The following is a 21,266-nucleotide window of genomic DNA, read 5'->3' on the forward strand; positions in this document are numbered from 1 at the left end:
TCTCTCTCTCTCTCTCTCTCTCTCTCTCTCTCTCTCTCTCTCTCTCTCTCTCTCTCTCTGATTCTGTCTCTCCCCATTCTCCCTCCCTCTCGCTCCCTCCATCTCTCACTCTCCCTACTCTGCTCTCTCTCTTTCTCTCTCTCCTCTCTGTGATTCTCTCACTCTCTCGTTCTCTGTCTCCCTGATTCTCTCTCTCCCCCATTCTCCCTCCTTCTCTCTCTCTCCCTCCCTCCCTCCCTTCTCTTCTACCTTCCTCTCTTCTTTTTTCTTCTCTTTTCTCTCTTCTCTCTTCTCTTTTCTCTCTTCTCTTCTCTTTGCTTCAAGATCTGTAGTGAGGGGACTTACCTACCTCCTGGGACAATCTGTTCCAGTCTTGCATACATTTAAATCGACAGAAAGCTTTTTCTTACAGAGAATCAAAATCTGGCTTTCTCCCAATTCCACCCATGGGTCTTAATTCTGACCTTTCAAGCCAAGAATCACAAGACCAATTCCTAGTCCACGTGACAGATGTTCAAAGATGCAAACATAGTTATCTCTCATATAGGATTTCCCTTAGCTCTTAGAACCTTGTTACCCTGGGACATCCCTTTGCCATGTTGGCCATGAGGTCCCTGTGGGGTCTCCATTGTGGAGCTGGATCTAGACCTGCCATATTGATCTCCCTCCCAGCTATACTTCTGATTTGCTACCATGTTCTGGTGGGGGTATCTTTCCTCTGACTCATTGTTTTTCATCGCCCTCATGTCTTGTTTTCTCTTTCATTAGAATGTAAACTTGAAGATAGAGCTTGTCATTGTTGGGTGGGGGACTTGTATGGCCCCCCTAATATTTAGCATAGTATCTGGAAAATAAATAGAACTTAATAAATACTTTTACCTGCCTCCTTGCTTGCCTTTTCTGCTAATCATTTCCATTTCCTTAAACTGATTCTTATAGGGAATGTTCTCTGGCCCCCACCCTGACCATTCTGATCTTCTGATCTGATTTAGTCATATATTTTTGCTACATGGCAACAGCAGAATACTACAGATTTGACCTGGCAGGTGATACAGTAGAAACATCATGTCTCTAAGATAGTATTAGGTATTATTTTTTAACTTTTACACTCACGTTGAGTTTATGATTTTCTAAAATCTCCCTCTGACACACACAAACTATTGTTTGTCTATGCCCTTCTGCCATCTTATACTTAAGATGTTTTTTAGGGTCATTAAATGTCCCTTCCATTTGGTGTTTTCCCAGTTTACCCTGAGTAATTTGAACAATGAATTCTTACCTCCCAGGAGCTGTTAAGTTTTCCCCTGTAAAGACATTAATGCCTGATGGACCATAATTCCAAAGTTCTTCCTCCGCAGCAAGGTAGTAGTGTCTAACTTTTGTTCCACTAACTTTATCAGTTGAGGGCTTTTTGCAGTCATTTATTTTGAAATAGGCCTGCATGCCAGCTGAAAAACAGAAGATTCTGATGGTTCTTTTCATTAAAACAAAAACAAAAAAAATTAAATTTCTCATTTTTGATCCTCTTTGTTTTTTTTTCTTAAAAACAAAACAAAACAAAACAAAACAAAAACCTTACCTTCCATTTTTGAATACTGAGTATTGGTTCCAAGAGTATTAAAGGCTAGGTAATTGGAGTTAAGTGACTTGCCCAGGGTCACACAGCTAGGAACTAAACGAGGCCAGATTGGAACCTAGGACTACCCTGTCTACAGGTCTGGCTTTCTATCTACTGAACCATCAAGCTGCCCTCCTCTTTGCTTCTGAGAAATTTGGGGGACCAGTATTTTTGAAGGCTGCACATGGAAATGTATTGAAAGCAACTGATGTTTAACTTTTTCTTCCACCTATTGCCTCAGTGATTCCACTACTGGGCATAATCTGTCTATCTATCTATCTATCTATCTATCTATCTATCTATCTATCTATCTATCTATCTATCTATTGTCACAACAGAAACAAAACCCTCATTTGCAGGAAAATATTCATAGCAACATTTTTGTAGTAGCAAAGATTAAAAATTAGAGTCATTTCTTTATTTAAGCAACTTTTCCCAAATTGCAAATTTTCAGTGAGATTATTCTTTTAAAAAGATGCATGATATTGTAACTGGAAGGGAGTTGGGGTTGGGGATGGGAGTCTGAGTTTTGGCTCAATGCTCCCACCTATTATATGCCTTTGAGCAGGTCCCATAACCTTGTCAAGCTTTTATTTTCTCATCTACGAAAAAATAAAATCATCTCAGAGGTCCTCTTCTGTTAAGCATTTCCATTTACTTAAATCAGTTCTAATAGAGCACATTCCAAAATTCTATAATTTTACTGAATATAAAATAACTATGTACAGTTCTGAGAAGAGGTTGGAATGAGAAGTTATATGAAAACTTATCTCTTCAATCTTCCTATCAAAATCATAAAATGGAGGAAAATCTCTCATAAATCCTCAAATTAAGAACTTAAAAAAAACACTCAAAAACATAAGCAAACAAAAGTTTTCAAAGCCAAAAATGTGTACTCTGGGTTAAGAACTCCTGACTTCTATGATGTGACTTGAGGTTCCATTCATGAGGTAGAAAATATCATGATTGCTTAGACAGCAAAAATCATTTGAAAAAAACCAGAGAGGATTAAAAGAAGCTGGGGCAAACATGATGAGAAAAAAATGAAATGAAACATTGCAAAGGGTGGAAAATTTCAATATGCAGCAAAATGGATAAGTATAATGATGGGATTAAATTAAGAAATTAAATATTAAGGTATAGTTATAAAATTATCTGCTACCAGGTAAAACATGATGTTAATTAGAATAGTTACTAGGATCATTCTGAGGAATTTAGTATAAGCTAAAGATCTTCCACGTAGACGAACAAGGACAACTATAGACTCAATTTTCTGGTAAACATGTTAAATTGATGTGGGAATTTCCTAATCAACTGTTTTTACAAAAAGAAAGGTGGACCAATAGGATAGATTACATTATGGAGAATTATAAATAAAAACATAAAATAGACAATATTTTTATAAAACCAAGATTTTAAAAGTTAAGGAAAAGATTTCTTAATCAATATTATTATTAAGAATATTGTGCAGCATTAGTTGTTTATCTTTTCAAAGAGGACCAGTGACTTCACAGAGTGATGTTTTGACTTGCTTGTGAATTGGATTGAAGTGAATCAGAGTTGCCCAAAGTCATCAGCCTTACTCTCTCTTCCAAATTCATCAAAGTCTGGTGGCAAGACAAAAGTCAGGGTGACTGGAGAGGGCCCAGGAGGCAGAATATGATGTTGGCATCTTGGATATCTGACCAAGCACTAGACACTCAACAGTTTCTGCTTCAGTCACCTTAATGGCCATTGGAACAAATTGTTCTCATTTGCCATTCTGCCTTCATGATAGTTTGAAACCTGCCCATTGCCTTCAATCTAGGTTAGTCCATCTGTTGAGACAGCTTTACTGGGGTGTGACCACTGAGAATGCTACAGCTTCTTGGAGTCACAGGTGAGAGTTGGGTGACGTAGACACCAAAGGTGAATGAGCATCCCTGAGAAGAACTTGGCAAGCCCTCACACCAGAGGTGCTAATCCTCTTTGAACATCTCAACAAGGAGAACATATGGGACAAAATTCATGTCTTATCCATAAGTTACAATGAATGTAACAAGAATTAGTGTCTAAATATAAACTCATTAACATTTAGAAGAAAATGGATGCTATACTTATTGTAATTATAAAGATGGCAAAAATTCATATCTATTTAAAAATAGAAATTATGTAAGATAAAAGAGAAGGATCTGAGTATATGAAAACAGACATTTCTACCCAATATAACTCAAAATAATTCATGTATAATAAAAATTAAAGAAACAAATTGGGAAGAGAAATCTGCCACAAATATTTCTGATAAAAATGTTCTAGTATGTATATACACATGTATATCTACATAGACACATAGATGTGTAAACATTACATAACTAATTCATATTTACGAGAGGAAGATTCATTCTTCAGGAGGTAACTGATCAAAAGATATCAACAGATTGTACAAAAAAGAATGGACATGACCAATAACCATATGAAAAATACTCAAATTCTATAAATCAAATGAGAACAAAATAACTCCTTGCACCTACCTAACTGTCATATTGGTTAAAATTATAAAATTAAATGCCTTCCTTACTGTAGAAAAATAATCTATTATGTATGTACATTGCCAATAAAGATATAAATTGGAGAGATTTTTTTGGAAGACAACATTAAATCATATAACAAGGTACAAGGCTATTTTACAATATTCTCTGATGATCCTGCTACCATTATCCTCTGTGGCTGATATCAGTATTATAAAAAGAACTTACATATACAAAAGAATATCAGCATAGCATCATTTGCAATAATTTTTTTAAATGGACATAATCCAGTGATTCCCAAAGTGGGTGCCACCACCCCCTGGTGGGTGCTGCAGCGATCCAGGGGGGCAGTGATAGCCACAGGTGCATTTATCTTTCCTATTAATTGCTATTAAAATTTTGAAAAAATTAATTCCAGGGGTGCTAAGTAATAATTTTTCTGGAAAGGGAACAGTAGACCAAAAAAGTTTGGGAATCACTGACATAATCCATGTATCCAATAATTAGGATATGGCTGAAAAAATTATGGCACATGGACAGAATGAATTGCTTAATAAGAAATGGCAAATAGGAACACTATGAAGATATATGAGATTTGTGGGATAGGATAGAGTTAAGACCTTTCCTGTATCACTGCCTTGTTGTGGCAGAGTGGCTTGTATGGCTTAATGGAACCCAAAATGGTACTTCTTTTCCAATATTAAACTAATCATTTGTTCTATGTTCCATTCTAAGTGTTGCTTCTTGATTGTATACACAGGCTCCTCAGAAACAAATAAGATGATGTGGTACTTCTATCTCTTTGAAGATTTGCCACATTTTGTTGTGAATCCTACCATCAAAGGAGCCAGTGAAGTAGGAGAAGGTAATTTGATGATTTTCTGGAAGTCCCTGGTTTTCTCAATAGCCCAGCAAATGCTGGCAATTTGGTCTCTAGTTCCTCTGTCTCATCAAAAACTAGCCTGCTCTTTTGTTAATGAAAGTTTCAAAGCATAAGGCATTTAAATGAAGAAATTAAAGCTATATTGAAACAAAACAGTACATATCCTCCTTGTCATCTTGTTTAATAATGGAGGTATCTTATATCAAAGATGTTCTCAGAGAGCTTATAGGAGATGATGCTACATCCTCATACTTTTATTTAAAGGTAGCCCTCCTTTATAATGTACAGCTATTCAAAAACACACCAGAAACAGAAATTTTGGAACAGGCATTCCTAGGGGATCTATGTGAACATGTCCGGGATTGTTCTTATTAAAAGCAATCATTTTATACCCCTGTGCAACAATCCAAAGAGCATTAAATATAAAAGAATAATTACTGGGTGGTAACTTGTCCTTGGATACATTTCATAAAAAGATGAGAAGAATAAGGTGATGATATTAATCATCAGCAACAAAATTCAGAGAAACACTCAGAAGAAAAAGCGGTCACAACACATAGAAACAAACAAGATATTTTCCAAGTCATGCAATTAGTGTAGGTAGCAATTAGTATAGATAAATCTTATGAAGTCATCAATTTTTAAAATTTTTATATTTTTTGTTGACCAGAACCAAAAACTTTATTTTACATAATTATAAGTTTGAATTGTGCAAATTAGAATGCATTGGCCACTTCATGAATTTCATTATTCACAATAATTGGGACCTAGCTGTTTCATATACAATTTTTAACCTTTGTGTATATCTTTGAGTATTTGTTTTGGTTGATTTTTACTGTATAATTTTTTGATAAGGCAATAGCTTCCTACCGTCAACATGTTTGTTAACTTGACAGCTAATCATCCATTCCCCAACACTTTTTGCAACCATGTAGACATCAACCATTGAAGCAGGTAAAAGGCTGAGTGTGTCAACTCGGTGTCCCAGATAATCTAGAGTCTGTCCATGAAGAAAGATGGAGTGCTTGCCATAAATATCACCTATTCCAAAAAAATACCACTTCACTCTGTCTTCCATACACATGGTGATGCCTGGGAGGTTTCCGAACAGGAATCCATTCATTGCTAGGGGAAAAAATTCACACATATTAGCATAGTAAATATCAGAGGAGGAGAGAGACAGACAGACAGACAGACAGACAGAGAGAAAGACAGAGAGACAGAAAGATAGAGAGACAGAGACAGAGAGACAAAGAGACAGAGACAGAGAGACAGAGAGAATATGAGAGAATGGAAATGATGGAGAGATGATGGCATATTGAAGGAATAGAGTCAGGGCTACACAGAAGAAAACATACTTAACTTTCACTGATGTGACCCAGGATGTACCAAGATCTCTGGTTTCTTTTTTTTTCTTTTTTTTTTCATGTCGCCTCGCTTTATTTTTTTTTTTAAACCCTTGTACTTCGGTGTATTGTCTCATAGGTGGAAGAGTGGTAAGGGTGGGCAATGGGGGTCAAGTGACTTGCCCAGGGTCACACAGCTGGGAAGTGTCTGAGGCTGGATTTGAACCTAGGACCTCCTGTCTCTAGGCCTGACTCTCACTCCACTGAGCTACCCAGCTGCCCCCAAGATCTCTGGTTTCTGCTCTTATCAATAGCTAATTTGGGTTCCAAAAAAAGTGAGGCCCACAGACATTGAGAACCCTGCCATTTGGTCACCTACTATCACACTCTCATTTTATAGATAAGTTAACACAACGCACAGAAGACTAAGCCATTTCCCTTAAGTCATACAGGACACTGGAATTTGATCTCCCTAGCTGAGTTCTTGATTTACTTCTTGAGTTTTTTTTAAAAATAGACTTGCTGAAGATGGTAGCAGAGTAGAGGCAGGCTGACTTTCTCTCCTTACAAACAGCTATAGCATACCTCCAAAGGACAAGAAAACAAAATCCAGATAAAAGAAGGGACCCCACAATAGGGCACACTATCAAAGGTACATGGGATTTGGGCACTTCCACACTATAATGTGGGGAAATAGCTACCATCAAAACACAAGTGGATCACATCTCCCCCACCCCGCCCACAGAGGCAGAGGCTGTGCTCCAGAGTTAGAGCCAGTGGGGGCACAAAATCTCACCCCTAGGCAGCTAGCTGTCACTACCAGGAGCTTGCCCCTGAGAGCAGCAAGACCTGAAACCCCAGGTGGCTGGAAAACTCAGACCTTGGACACTGGAGTGGGGCTGAGAGAGGCAGCAGCAGAGCCTAGCTTGCTCAGACTCAGGGGAAAACCCCAGGCAGAGGAGCAAATGTGGACCAAGTTCCGGGCTCTGGGCAACTGGCTACGACAACGGGGGCTCAACCCTGAAAACAGCTAGACCAGAGACCCCAGGAGGGTCCCTAGAGAAACCAGGAGACTCACTAAGTAGCCTCAGGCAAAAAGTGCTTCCTGACTCCATACAAAGAGAATCAGATTGCCTTACTCAGACTTCTAGCAGAAATTAATAGAAATTTGGACTCCATACTAAAAGAAATTATTTAGCAAAACTGCCCTGAAGTTCTACAACAAGAGGGCAATATAGACATTGAAAGGATCCATATATCACCCTCTACACTAAACCCTGAAAAGACAACCCCAAAGAATATAATAGCCAGATTCAAGAGCTTCTAAGTAAAAGAAAAAATATTACAAGAAGCCAGAAAGAGACAATTCAGATATCAAGGAGCACCAATCAGGATCACACAGGATCTGGCAGCTTCCAAACTAAAAGACTGCAAGGCTTGGAACATGATATTCAGAAAGGCAAGAGAACTGGGTCTACAACCAAGGACCACCTACCCATCAAAACTGACTATATACTTCCAGGGGAAAGTATGGGCATTAAACAAGATAAAAGGTTTCCAAGTATTTGCACAGAAAAGACCAGGACTAAATGAAAAGTTTGATATCCAACCACAAAAACCAAGAGAAACATGAAAAGGTAAATAAGAAGCAGAGGGGAAAGAAGGAAAACTCTTATTTTTAAATTTTCCTCTTTAAGGGCTTTAATAAGATCAAATTATTTGTATTCCTATATGGAGAAATGTTATGTGTAATTTTCAAAAACTGTATTCACTATTATAGTAATTAGAAGAATAATTCTTCTAGGGAGAAGTTGGAGCACTAAATGGTCTAAGATGAGACAGGGTGGGGAAAAAGAGGGGGGGGGTGAATAGTAGAGGACACCAAGAGAAACTTGAATGAATAGGAAAAATAGGATATTCTATACCACACAAAGAGAGCATGAGAAGGGGAGGGGATGAATACTATTATAAGAAGGAGAGGAAGAGAGCATTAAGAGGTACTATTTAAACCTTACTCTCAGTGTAATTAATCCTGAGAGGGAAGAGTAGCTATATCCATTGGGATATAGAATTCTATATAACCCTAGTGAGAAAGTCAGAAGGGATTAACCAAGGGGAGCAGGGGAATGGGGAGGTCAAAAAAGGGAGGAGAGGAGGGGGGGGAGGGGATTAGGCCTTAAAAAATAAAAAGAGGGGAATAATAAGGGAGGGGATGGAAAGGGAAGTAAATCAAGGGAGGGGACAAGGGGGACTGGTCTAAAACAAATGACTGGTTTAAAAGGAAATAGCATAAGAAGAAGAAGTAGAACTAGGAGAGGATACCAAAATGTTAGGGAATACACAACTGATAATTATAACTCTGAATGTGAATGGGATGAACTCGCCTATAAAACGGAAGCAAATGCAAAGTGGATTAGAAACAAAAATCCTACCATGCATTGTCGACAAGAAACACATAAGAGGTGGGTGGACATACACAGATTTAAGGTCAAGGGCTGGAGCAAAATCTTTTGGGTTTCAAATGAGGGGGGAAAAGGCAGGAGTGGTGATCATGATTTCTGACAAAGCCAAAGTAAAAATAGATATGATTAAAAGAGACAGGGAAGGTAATTATATCCTGATAAAAGGTAGTATAGACAATGAGGAAATAACAGTACTTAACATGTATGCACCATTTCCTTTCCAATTCACTTACCTTCTCTGGGACATGATTTTTTTCATTTGTAAAATGATTAAATTAGGCCAGACAGTCTCTAAGGTTCCTTATAGCTTTAAATATAGCTTATAGCTTATAGCTTTTTCCTTATGTAACCTAAACCTTAAAATCGATTGGTAGGGGCAGCTGGGTAGCTCAGTGGAGTGAAAGTCAGGCCTAGAGACAGGAGGTCCTAGGTTCAAACCCGGCTTCAGCGACTTCCTAGCTGTGTGACCCTGGGCAAGTCACTTGACCCCCATTGCCCACCCTTACCAATCTTCCACCTATGAGACAATACACCGAAGTAAAAGGGTTTAAAAAAAAAAAATAAAATAAAATAAAAAATTGATTGGTTTTGGGCTCTCTCCACATTTTGGTGGAGATCAATAGAGTTGGTGCAAATGGGAGAATAAAGAGAGACAGTCTTTTGGGGTTTTGTGGCTGCCAGATTTAGGAGTGAAGATTGGTGATGCCAACATCATTTCACTTACAATGCATTCTGTTGCTCTCCACAAAGCCTGGATCTGTTTTATTGACCTTGTTAGGCTCATAACAGTAAGTTTTGATATTTTCATCCAGATACCAGCTCTTATTTTCATCTATTTCACTAAACATCATAACAAATGAATGATCGATATCTTTTTCATTTTTCCCATTCAGAGTCCCTGCAATAAAAGATAGTAATTATTAAGTTTTCACATGGGATATTTAGCATTAACATAATGGAGTTCCTTATCTTTTAAAATTACAAATGACTTTTTAAAAATTTTTTCTTGATTAAAACCCTTACCTTCCACCTTAGAATCAATACTGTATATTGGTTTTAAGGCAGAAGAGTGGTAAGGGCTAGGCAATGGGGGTTAAATGACTTGCCCAGGGTCACACAGCTAGGAAGTGTCTGAGGTCAGAATTGAACTCAGGACCTCTCATCTCCAGACCTGGCTTTCAATTCACTTAGCCACCCAGATGCCCCCACAAATCACTTTTTTTTAAAACAATTATAGCAAACCAAAAAGTGCAACATTAGGGTTGTAATCACATCTTTTTACTGGCGCACTCCATTTACAAAAACCACTTTTTCAAATTCTATACTTGTAAAAGCCATGCTCGTCTCCACTCCAAATCAGCTGCTACTTGTGAGCATATCCACCCCAGAGACCCTGTCATCTCCTTCAAAATCTCAAGTTTTGGACTCTTTCTTTCCAAGTACAACCTCCTGACTGACACCTCTCACATTCTTTCAAAACCACTGAACCTGTTCCTTCTTATCTTAATTGGAATGTCCCATTCATTATACATTTTCTGACTATATCTGACACCCTGCTTCACCTGCTTCAGTTCTACTCTTATCAACACTCTAGAAACACCTGTCCATTAACTTTCTGTCATGTCTGCTTAGCTAGTTTTCAGTCCTGGGTCATCTCCATTATTTGTTTTCTATAGACTTTTTACTGGACCACAGAAGTGCAGGAAAAAGAAAAAAGTACAAAGTCATGAAGTCCTAAATGTGAACCACTGCTTCCTCACTCTAGACAGATTATTTTAATTCCTAATTTAGCAAGAAACCATAAGCCATCCAGAATGGATTGTCCAATTTTCTTTTGCTCCTCCTCAAAATATCTGTAGATCTGTCTTCATCTCATATTTTCCTCTCAATTCTGCAAAAGAGGTGCTCATTCTCCTTAAATGGCTCCCATCTTAACTGATGGTTTTAATCACACCCCCTCCTGCCTGCTCTTGAATTGTCATCATTCCCATTACCCCCATTGCTCTCTAGTATCTTAAAATTTCAGCTTGCCACTGCCTCCTTTCCCTTGATTTCCAAACCTATTTAAGTCTCTCCTAATTAGCTACATTCCTATTTTTCCTCATATTAATGGATCTTACCTAAATGTGATTTGTACCCACTACCTCCATTTTCTTACCACTCATACATTACTTAAGTCTTTGCAATTAGACCTCCATTCCCCAAAAAGTCACCCATAAGTAAATTGATAAAATCCATTATTCTTTTCTAAGTCCTCAGATCTTGGTCTCTAAGAAGCATTTGATCCCCTTGACCACACCTTTCTTGAAACTTTTTGCCCCATTGCCCTCCATTTTGCTACACTCTTTGTATTCCTATATCTATTGCTGTGTTTCATATGTATCATGTCACAGTCAACCCATCTCAAACTCCCCACTGAATATACTCCAGTGGCTCTCTGTTGCTTTTAGGAGCAAATACAAAATGCTCTGTTTGGCATTCAAAATCTTTTACAACCTAACCCCATCCTATCTTTCTAGTCTTCTAATACTTCATTCCCTGACATGATCCAGTGACAATATTCTTGTGATCTATTCCATAAACGAGATTCTCTCTCTCTTAGCTCCAACTTTTTCTTTGGCCATCCTCAATGCCTGGAATGCTCTTCCTTCTCAGCTCTGGCTACTGACCTCCCAGGCTTCCTTTAAGTCCCAACTAAAATCCCACTTCCTTCAAGAAGCCTTCCTCAACCACTCTTAATTTTAATACCTTCTCTCTCTTAATTATTTTGCACAAATAATATCACACAGTCTCTGGCACATAGTAGGTACTTAAAAATGTTTCTTGATTGATCAATCCTAAATGCTCCTCACCAAAATCCTATAAGGTGGGTGTTATTATTATCCTCATTTTACAGATGAGAAAACTAAGACAGAGAACTTAAATGACTTTCCTGGATCAAAATAGTCAGTATTTGAGGTAGGATATGAATTCAAATCTTGACACCAAGTCTAGTACCACACTACCTTGTCCATATCCATGCCTATGTCAATCTTTATATTCCTGAACTCTCTACTAAACTCTAGCTGCATTTATGCCAAATACCAATGGTACATCTTCACTTCTTTGCCCTCAGTTATTACTCTCCATAATCAATGAGCATTTATTAAATATAAACTATGTGCCAGGTACTGCACGAGGCATTGAGATACAAAGAAATCCCTTCTAGCTGAGGGTATGGCAAGGATCCAGGAAATCTTCCTGGAGAAGGCAGCATTGGAATTTGACCTTGAAGGGCTCTTCTATTACTACACAAAGCCTTATTTGTTTGCTTAACCCAATCCATCAGATCTGAGCTGAGCAAATACAGGGAGTATGCTCTCCAAGGAGAGTGAAGAAGTTGAGGAAGTGGGGCCAGTCTGAGCTATGACTGGGAAACAGTAAGTCATACAGTGTGGCTGGAACTTGGCTAAGAAATGAGCAATCTTGGTTAAAGGAATAATTGGGTAATGGAGTAAATGGAGTAATCCAGGGACAGATGATGAAGGACACATACCCCTGGGGGACCCCAAGATCCATTCAGGGATCTGCAAGGTTGAAACTATTTTCCTAATAATACTAAGATATTTTAATTTCTAATATGGTAAATATTGATATGTATCAGTTATATTAACCAAAGCTCTTTGGGGTTCTCAAAAAATTTTAAGGGTAAAGGGGTACTGAGACCAAAATGTTTGAGAACCACTGGTATAGGTCTTTTAATGCAAGCAATATGTAAGCCTTGAAGGTAAAAGTGACATTAATTGACAGCTCTTGATGACACATCACAGGTTTTTGTTGCCATTGGATTGTGTTTTTATAGCTTGAGATGTTAAGAGAACGTTTTACCTTTCTTACAAGTTATCAGGGATCCCACAAGCCCAGAAGCCACATCCTTCACAGTATCAAGGTGTGAGTGGTAAATTCTGCTCACACAGTTATGATCTCCAACTGCAGGCCCTTGTTCTGGAGTTATGGACCACCTGTAAGTATAATTCTGCCCAGGCTTCACTCCATCATCTTCCTTCTGTCGGCCCCAGGTGTTGTCAGGATACAGAGCACCTGGAAAAGATCCAAGGCATGGCATTCATCCAAAGCACTCATTTGAAGGAGAATCAAACTTTCTCTATTGAGCCTCGATAGACACTCATTTAAACTTACTGAGGAAAAGTTAGTTTTATGATTTGTTTTCTTTATAAGATTACTCTGACGTGCTCTGAGCTAGAAGGCACTTTAGACTATTTAGTTCAGCTTTCTTATTTTATAAAGGAGAAAATTGGTGCCAAGAAAGGTGGAATCATAGAGGTGCCAAAGATCGCATAACAAATGAGCAGGCATTTATGAAGTTCCTATTTTGTGGGAAGTGATGCTAGATGCTGGGAATATAAAACCAAAAATATAACTGTCCTCATCTTCAAAAAGCTTACACTCTCTTAGGGGAAACAATATACACACATTTAATTTTTAAAAAATCATAACTGAGGGTGACCTTTTTAATTACATGTACAAATTAACATAATATGAACAGGATCAATCTTTAGATATTTGTCCTCAAATATTTGTCCAGAGTCCAGTAAAATGGTCACTGCTGGTGGTCAGGGAAATCACTAAAGCAAATCTCATCTGCTTTTATGTGTTAATTATCATCTTTATATGATACTTCCGAACCCTACCCTGTTTCCTGAGCTCCAAGTTTATATCTCCAATTACCCCTTGGACATCTCAAACTAGATGCCCCAAAGACAACTCAGACTCAAATGTCCAAATCATAACTCATTATCCTTCTTCCCAAACCTTTCCCCATTTTAAACTTCCCATTATTGGCCGGGGCACCACCATCTTCCAGATGAATCCTCCTAGATTCCTCCTTCTCACTCACCTCACATATACAATCTATTTACAAATCTTGTTTCCGCCTTCACAACATCTCTCATTTATGCCCCATCTCTTCATCCACACAACTACAGCCTTAGTTCAGGTTGTCGCCTGCAGCCTGTTATACTGACTTAAGCCTCTCTCTACTCATTGCTTACTGTCAAGATGATTTTAAAAGAATGATAAACCATGTGGCCTCTTCACATGCTTCAGTGGCTCTTGATCATCTCCAGGATAAATACAAATTCTTCTTTTTGGCATTTTGGCCTTTCCAAGTTTAGAACACACTCAGTCTGTTCCAGCTAAGTGACTTTTCCTCCTGCATAATATTGAACTTTCCATCACCCTGTACATGTTGTCTCTCATGCCTGGCATGTGCCCCAGACATATATTCAGTCCGTAAATATATCAGTATGCCAGCAAACATTTATTAAATATTAACTATGTGTTAGGCACTGTGCTAAGCACAATGATACAAAGAAAGGGGAAAAAAAGAGCTCACTAGACATTAGATAGGTAAAGTTACTATGTAAATAAATAGGTACATGCAAATTCTATAGAGAGCAGATAAAAGTTAATCTGAAAGGGGAAGGCATTAGTAGGGAAGGGAACCAGGAAAGGTCTCTTGCAGGTGAGATTTGAACCAATTTTTGAAAGGAGCTAGGGAACCTAAGGGGCAGAGGCAGGGGGAAGAGCATCCCAAACATGGCAGACAGCATGTGCAATGGCATGATGATGGGGCACAGAGCACCATGCTTGAAGAACTGCATCCTCGAATTGGGGAGGAGGGTCTAGAATGTAAGGACCCCTCTCCCTGTGGTTCCATTTCTACCACTTGCTAGCTATGTGACCATGGATAGGCTGCCTAGCTTTTTAATGTCTCAGCAAGACTTTCCTGCAAAGTCATCGAGGGGCTGGTGAAGGAAGTTTCCAAGGTAGATGTCTCTTAGAATGGCTTCGCCATAATAAAAGTTGACATTCATGTTCTAAGTATAAGTAATATAAATAAAGCTAGCAACTAAGATTTGTAAAATTATTTTTATGCATTCTCATTTGAACCTCACAACAACCTTCTGGGTTCAAATCTGCTCTCTGACACTTCTTAGCTGTATGAACCTGGGCAAGTCACTTAACCCTGATTATCTTGTCTTTACCATTCTTCTGTCTTAGAATTAGTTCTAAGACAGAAGGTAAGGGTTAGGAAAAAAGATCCTAGGAAATTGCTGGCTCATAATTATAGTTTATTTAAAACAACTTTTCCTCAGTATTATGTTTAGTGCTGTCTGTCAGTAGTGGATATGATTAGATTTAAACTTATTCATCTTTATGCATCTTTTTAGTAAATCACATCATAAAATGATAAGACATTAGCAAGTATTTCTTAGTTATTTAATGACCAAATATGTACTTGCTCTGTTTCAGTTATCTCCTTTAAAATAAGATAATGGTTTGAAAGGATACGGTTTTCCCAACTTTTTCAGTATGTTTCAGTATGCTGAAACAATTAAAATAATTTTCTTCAAACTATATTTGAATCTTAGAATGAAATTCATGTTACCTTCATTTTCCTTGGTATAGGTTGCTCCATGGGGATGCAAAGTGTAGGGTCTTGAGGCAAAATTTTTCACATGCACAATGAGGACATCCTCAACCTCTCCCTTCATAATAGGACCCACAAATCCTAACCAGGAAGGCTTTGGCTTAATCCTTCTGAAATTTCCATCTGTGTATTCAACATACATGGCTTTCTTATAAATCCGTCCTATCCTTTGGGGGCCTCTTTGTAGATAGATATATGAGCGAAGCTCTCTGTGGAAACAAACAAACAAAAGGTTAGAGTAGGAAGTCAGGAGAGCTGTAGCTTAGATGGGAATTAAATGGCAAAATGAAGATTTTTTAACTTAAATGACAAAATGCCAAAGCTGGAAAGAATGAGATGAAATGAGATGGGAGGAAAGGAGAAAATAGGAGAAAGAAGTACCAGTTGGTTTATTTGCTATGAGGCATCTAGTAATTCGGGTAGTCTTTTAGTTGTAAAGCTCTCTTTTAGACTTTCTACTAAACCATGTCATGGAATTGTAAAATGCTATCTGTATTCTTTAGTCATTTTGGTTGATTACTCTGGACCACAGATTTAGAGCTAGAAGAGACCTCACAAGTCATGGAGTCCAATCTCCCCATCCTGGGTACAGGCAGAGTAAGTGACTTGCCCATAGTAATGGAGCCAGGTAAGTATCTAAAGGCAAGATTTGATCCCTTGACTTTCTGACTCTTCATTCAATCCCCTCTTCCTTGTATCTCATAGCTAACTTTAGCTCTTGTCTCTACAAGAACACAGAATGAACTTTTTAGTGAATTTGGACCATTCGGACCCACAGTCTGAATACATCAGAACCTTTCTCCAGATTTCTCTTCATTCTTTTGCTGAAATTACCTGGGAAAATGAAAGAGAATAAAACAAGTCTTCTTAATCAAATTTTTCTATGTATAAGAGAAAAAGGATTGCTTTAAGAAATGTGTGTCCCAATAATATGCATCAAAGTTCCAAATAACCCCAAGTCTCTGTTTAGAAGATTTACAGCTTAAGTATCTAGATAGGTATAACTAGAGCAGGACTTCTTCACCTTTTCTGCATCATGCCTTTTGGCATTCTAGTGAAGCTGATGACCCTTCCTCAAAATAATATACAGGGAGAACAGCAAGGTGGCTCAGTGGATGGAGATTCAGGCTTGGAGACAGGAGGTCCTGGGTTCAAATGTGACCTCAGACACTCCCTAACTGTGTGACCCTGAACAAGTCATTCAACATCCATTGCCCAGCCCTTATCACTCTTCTGCCTTGGAACCAATACATATATCAATTCTAAGACAGAAGGTCAAGGTTTAGATTTAAAAAAAATCATTTTCAACCCATTGTCCATAATAATTAACTACCAGCCCCATTCCTTGGACCATAAAATAGATGCATATTTTTTAACCTTAAAAAATATTTTTGAACCAAAGTCTCACTTTCCTTCCCTCTTTCCCCTTTGCTGAGATATCAAGCAATCAGCTAAAGAGTTTACGTGTACAATAATGTAAAACGTTTTTCCATATTCATCATTTTGACAATAACATTTTCAATGAAATCTGAGCATTACTTACTTATCTTCTGAAATACGTTTTCCATTGACTATGTTTTTACTAGTAGGAGCGTAATTCCAAGTCCCTTCCTGAATGCCAATATAATAATGTCTGTCTCTTGCCCAGCCTGGAGAATTGGCAAAAATCAGAAAAAAGGAGAATGGCAAAAATCCCCTCATTTTCTTGCCTAGAGTCTCAAGAAGCAAAATCGAGATCAGTCTGCTCACTTGCCTTCCTTTTATAAGTCCCATTTTCTTTGCTTACCTTGTGCCCATTTACATAAAGTCAACAGCTCCTCTTCATTCTCAGATACAGTACGCATTCCACGTTTAGTGCTCATTAGCCAAATGAAAAGTTGTGTAACTATCCAAACAAGATTGTGAGTTCAGCTTACCACCTCAGTGATTCAGTGGTATTACCTGGAGCCTTATTTATTCGGGCTTATTGGTTTATTATATTTTCCAGAATGGCCACAATAGCTTCCCAACTATTTTTCTGCTTCCACTATCTTCTGCTTCCCATCCTTCCTGCTTTTCAACTATTGCCAGGCTAAACTTCTTCTATCTTAGTGCTAGAATCATTCTCTTGCTCAAAAATCTTAATGGCTTCCCATTACCTGCAAGGTAGAGGCTAAATAATTTAGACTGACATTCAAGATTTTCTGTATCTGACTTCAGTGTTCATTTTTAATGAATGAATGCCTACGATGTGCCAAGCATTGTGCTATGCCTTTGAGAGGTGAATAGAGAAAGTGAGATACAGTGTTCTCATAGGGAGTCTCTTGCCACCATTTGGTAGCCCATAAGAATGTGCCAAAGCTGTGACAGTGAACTTTTGTGACCATTGTCCTTTTTTTCCTTTTCTTTTTCTTTTTTATTTTTTTAAACCCTTAACTTCAGTCTTGGAATCAATATTTGTATTGGTTCCAAGGTAGAAGAGGGGTAAGGGCTAGGCAATAGGGGTTAAGTGACTTGCCCAGGGTCACACAGCTGGGAAGTGTCTGAGGCCAGATTTGAACCTAGGACCTCCCTTCTCCAACCATTGTCCTTTATCCTCTTTTTTGGTCTTCCTCAGTTCTGTCTTCAGGGTCTCTCCTAATCCTCAACTCTCACCTCCCATTCTGTTTAGCCTCAGTATCACTGAGAACTATAGTACTCTGAGAAGCCTTGTGGAAGGAAAAGGGAAGAATCTCTTTGTTTTTATTGCTGTAGGGTAAGGGGGAGAAGGGTCACTTGCATTGAAGATGAAATAATTGTGACACAAATAATAAAAATGGTGGAAGCAGAAACTGTAAAAAAAAAAATTCAAAGAGCTCATACTTGAATTGAGGCGATCAACACACTCAAGAGTGATCGGCTTCAAGGAGTCAGTCCTTAAGAGGCATCGTCAGGTCAGATGGCAGTGGTCAATGGTCTGGATGAGTAGCAGCAGAGGAGATGGCAGAGTGTGATGGAAGACCTTAGGATGCACCAATGGGGCAGATAGCGAGAGCTGGTCATCCTCCGTCTTGTTAGAAGGACGTGCTTGACTCTCTGCTGATCCCAGTGGTATGAGCAACCATATTGCTTTGTCCATTTGGCTACACTGACGGGCTGAGGGAACCACATTATGGGAAGAGGGAAAAGAGAGAAGAAAGGATGACTATTCCTATCCTCCTTCCCCATTTGGTGCAGGGGTTGTGTTGTGGTGAGGAGGAAGGAAAAGGAAAGAGAGAGGTGACTCTACTTAGCCACCTTGGATGGTTATTTTTTCAGCCCTGTAATCTCATGACTCTCATATCAATTCTATAAGTGAGATAAATTCCTTCAGTGTCTGGCAAATAGATCATGGCACCTCCCCACCTTCACACCTTTACTGAAACTGTATACTCTATGTTTACTGTAGCCGGTGATGTTCTCTCAATCTATTGCAATTCTACCAGAAGCCTTCTCGGAATCGCCTGCCTCCAGCAATCTCCTTTAGCCTCTCTTCCTACAGGAGGACCCTTGCCTGTCACTCACTGGCCACTCAAATGCTTTCAGGATCTGTGATGGAGGCCAGAGGGATAGATGAAGATGATTCCCCTTCAAACGACCTAGGGAAAAATTTAATGAGATACTGCAATTCCCCCCAGTGCAATCACCTCTCCCATTAGAAGGTGAACCCTAGGAGGGCAGGAACCCATTTTTGTTTTTATTTGAATCTCCAGCATTTAGCACAAAGTGTGAACCAAGCAAGTGCTTAATCAATACTGACTGGTCCATGATAATAATAATAATTAGAACCTAGATGCTTTGAGGTTTGAAAAAAAATTGCAGATTTGACAGTATTATATGGTCCTCAGGCTGGAGCCAAAAGCTTTTCCCAGAAGGACAGAATTTCTGAGTCTTAATTGCCTTCTCTTAAAAACCCCTCATTTGAATAACAGAAGATGACCTTTCAATGGTACTTTTTTAGGGCTAGAAAAGCATTTGCACATATGTTCCCTGTTTGATTTTAAATACACAAAATCAAGACCAAGAGAAATTAGGCAACTTCTTTAAGGTCAAAAAAGTAATTTAGGGTCAGAAGTTAATCTCTAGGCTTCTGCTTCCAAATCCACATTGGACACATCTTCCATCATGAACTGGATTGAGAAATCAGAGGAAGAAAAATACAGAGTTTTCCCAAAAGTCATAATTAGGGCAGTTTTGAGCCATAGTCACACAAAGACTTTTGGGACACCCTGGATCAGGAAGCAAGTCTTCTTCATCAAGAACCCCTAAATATGTATTTCCATTTTGCTCTCACTGAAGCTTCCACGTGACCCAAACTGAGGTAAAACACAATGCATCAGGACAGTGTGGCACAGAGTGATGGGTTCATAGTCAGAAAGACTTGGGACTCATTTTCCTCATCTGTAAAACAAGATGGCCCCTAATGATAATGTTCCTTCCATCCCTAAATCAATGTACCTGTGATCCTCCTAATATCCCTAAATTTCCCCTCTGATTTCTCCTGGGTATAAGGTTATAAAAATAAATAAGCATTTATGTGGCACTGGCTGTATGGTTAACACTTTACAAATATTATATTATTTGATCTTCATGACAAACAAGGAAGGTGCTGTAATTATCCCCACTTTACAGATTAGGAAACTGAGGCAGACAGCAGTTAAAGGGCTTGCTTAGGGTTACAGTAAGCATCTGAAATTGGATGGGAATCTGATTCAGGGTTGCTAACTCACACTTGAAAGGTCTCAAGACTTTTCTAAACCATTCCTGGCAATCAGTTCCATTTTTGTTTATTTTATTTTCTGTCTAGATAGATCAGCTCCTTTTTGACAAGACTTTAAATACCTTCTAGTATTGACTCAAGGGATATGAATATGAAAACTGCTAATTTTTCTTAACACTGTGTTTCCTCCTTCCTGGATGAAAAATCCCCCCTGAGTCTTTTAGAGCATCATCACATTTCTGGTTGATTCTAAGTAAATGGTCATCATTTGCTTATGAGTACATATCCTCAAGTCAAGGATATAGTGGTATTTACCTGAGCTGAATGTCACTACAGTTGGCCTTCATACCTATCTCCAAGTACCTCACAGGGAAACTTGGAGCACATCTTTGTTTTCTCGTTTGAAATCTGAAAAATCAAAGAAAAGTAAAGGACAAAGACTGATATAATTTCATCAATATTATTACTAGTCAATAGTACTTAATTATAAAGTTGTTAGTAACTCGAAGTTCAAATAAAACTTTGGGTTATTTTCCCTTCTACCCTCTCCCTGCCTTCCCCCCCAAAAAACTCCACAAAAAATTAAAAGCCAACTAATACCAACTCATTTTATAGTAGTGAAATGGAAAATTGTCCCACTTAAAAAGTTATGAATGTGCCTTAAGTTTTTTTTAAACAGTTATATTCATCAGATCTTTCCACATGTTGTTCTGAAATCCTCTTTCCCTGAAATGGGATTCAGGTTTTTTCCTGGAGAAGAGAGCCTGAGGTTGTAACGGTGGAGGGAACATATTTAGAAATGCTAATTAATTTTATACCTGGAGTGGTTTGGATTTGGTAATTTTCCCAATTTAAAACTCTGAATCAAGCACTGAATTATCAGTAAAATATCTGAATGGCACAATTCTAAGGTGACATTTTCTATTTAGTTACAATGGAAACACTAGTTATTTACCTTTGGCTAGCCTTTTAAATGATTATTTGTGAGCAAACAGAATTAAAATTGGTGCCACTTACAGCTTAAATAAGGATTATTCTATCAGACATCTGAAAAGTGCTTGGCACAGTGCCTAGAGTGCAGTAAATGTGAATTCCTTCCCTCTCCTTTTTTTCTTTCTTCTGTCAACCTTGGACAAGTTTTTGAGTGACCTGCTATCTCTGAGTATCAATTTCCTTATTTGTCAAATCAAATGATTTTTAAAATTTCCATGTTAGAAAGAAATATTTCTTGAAAACACTG

General features: G+C 38.3%; 1 protein-coding gene across 1 annotated transcript in view; it reads right to left on the reverse strand.

The window, feature by feature from the left end:
- Positions 1 to 17,010, reverse strand: part of LOC123242778 (ceruloplasmin) — a 118,931-nt gene extending 101,921 nt beyond the window's left edge. Inside the window, exons 1-6 of the mRNA XM_044670846.1 lie at positions 16,853 to 17,010; positions 15,268 to 15,518; positions 12,684 to 12,896; positions 9,541 to 9,714; positions 5,879 to 6,133; positions 1,280 to 1,448 (exon numbers count right to left, since the gene is read on the reverse strand). Of these exons, the coding sequence (XP_044526781.1) occupies positions 1,280 to 1,448; positions 5,879 to 6,133; positions 9,541 to 9,714; positions 12,684 to 12,896; positions 15,268 to 15,518; positions 16,853 to 17,010 (1,220 nt within the window). The remainder of the gene's footprint in view (positions 1 to 1,279; positions 1,449 to 5,878; positions 6,134 to 9,540; positions 9,715 to 12,683; positions 12,897 to 15,267; positions 15,519 to 16,852) is intronic.
- Positions 17,011 to 21,266: the final 4,256 nt, after the last annotated feature.

Source organism: Gracilinanus agilis, chromosome 3 (genome assembly GCF_016433145.1).
Source record: "Gracilinanus agilis isolate LMUSP501 chromosome 3, AgileGrace, whole genome shotgun sequence".
NCBI lineage: Eukaryota > Metazoa > Chordata > Mammalia > Didelphimorphia > Didelphidae > Gracilinanus > Gracilinanus agilis.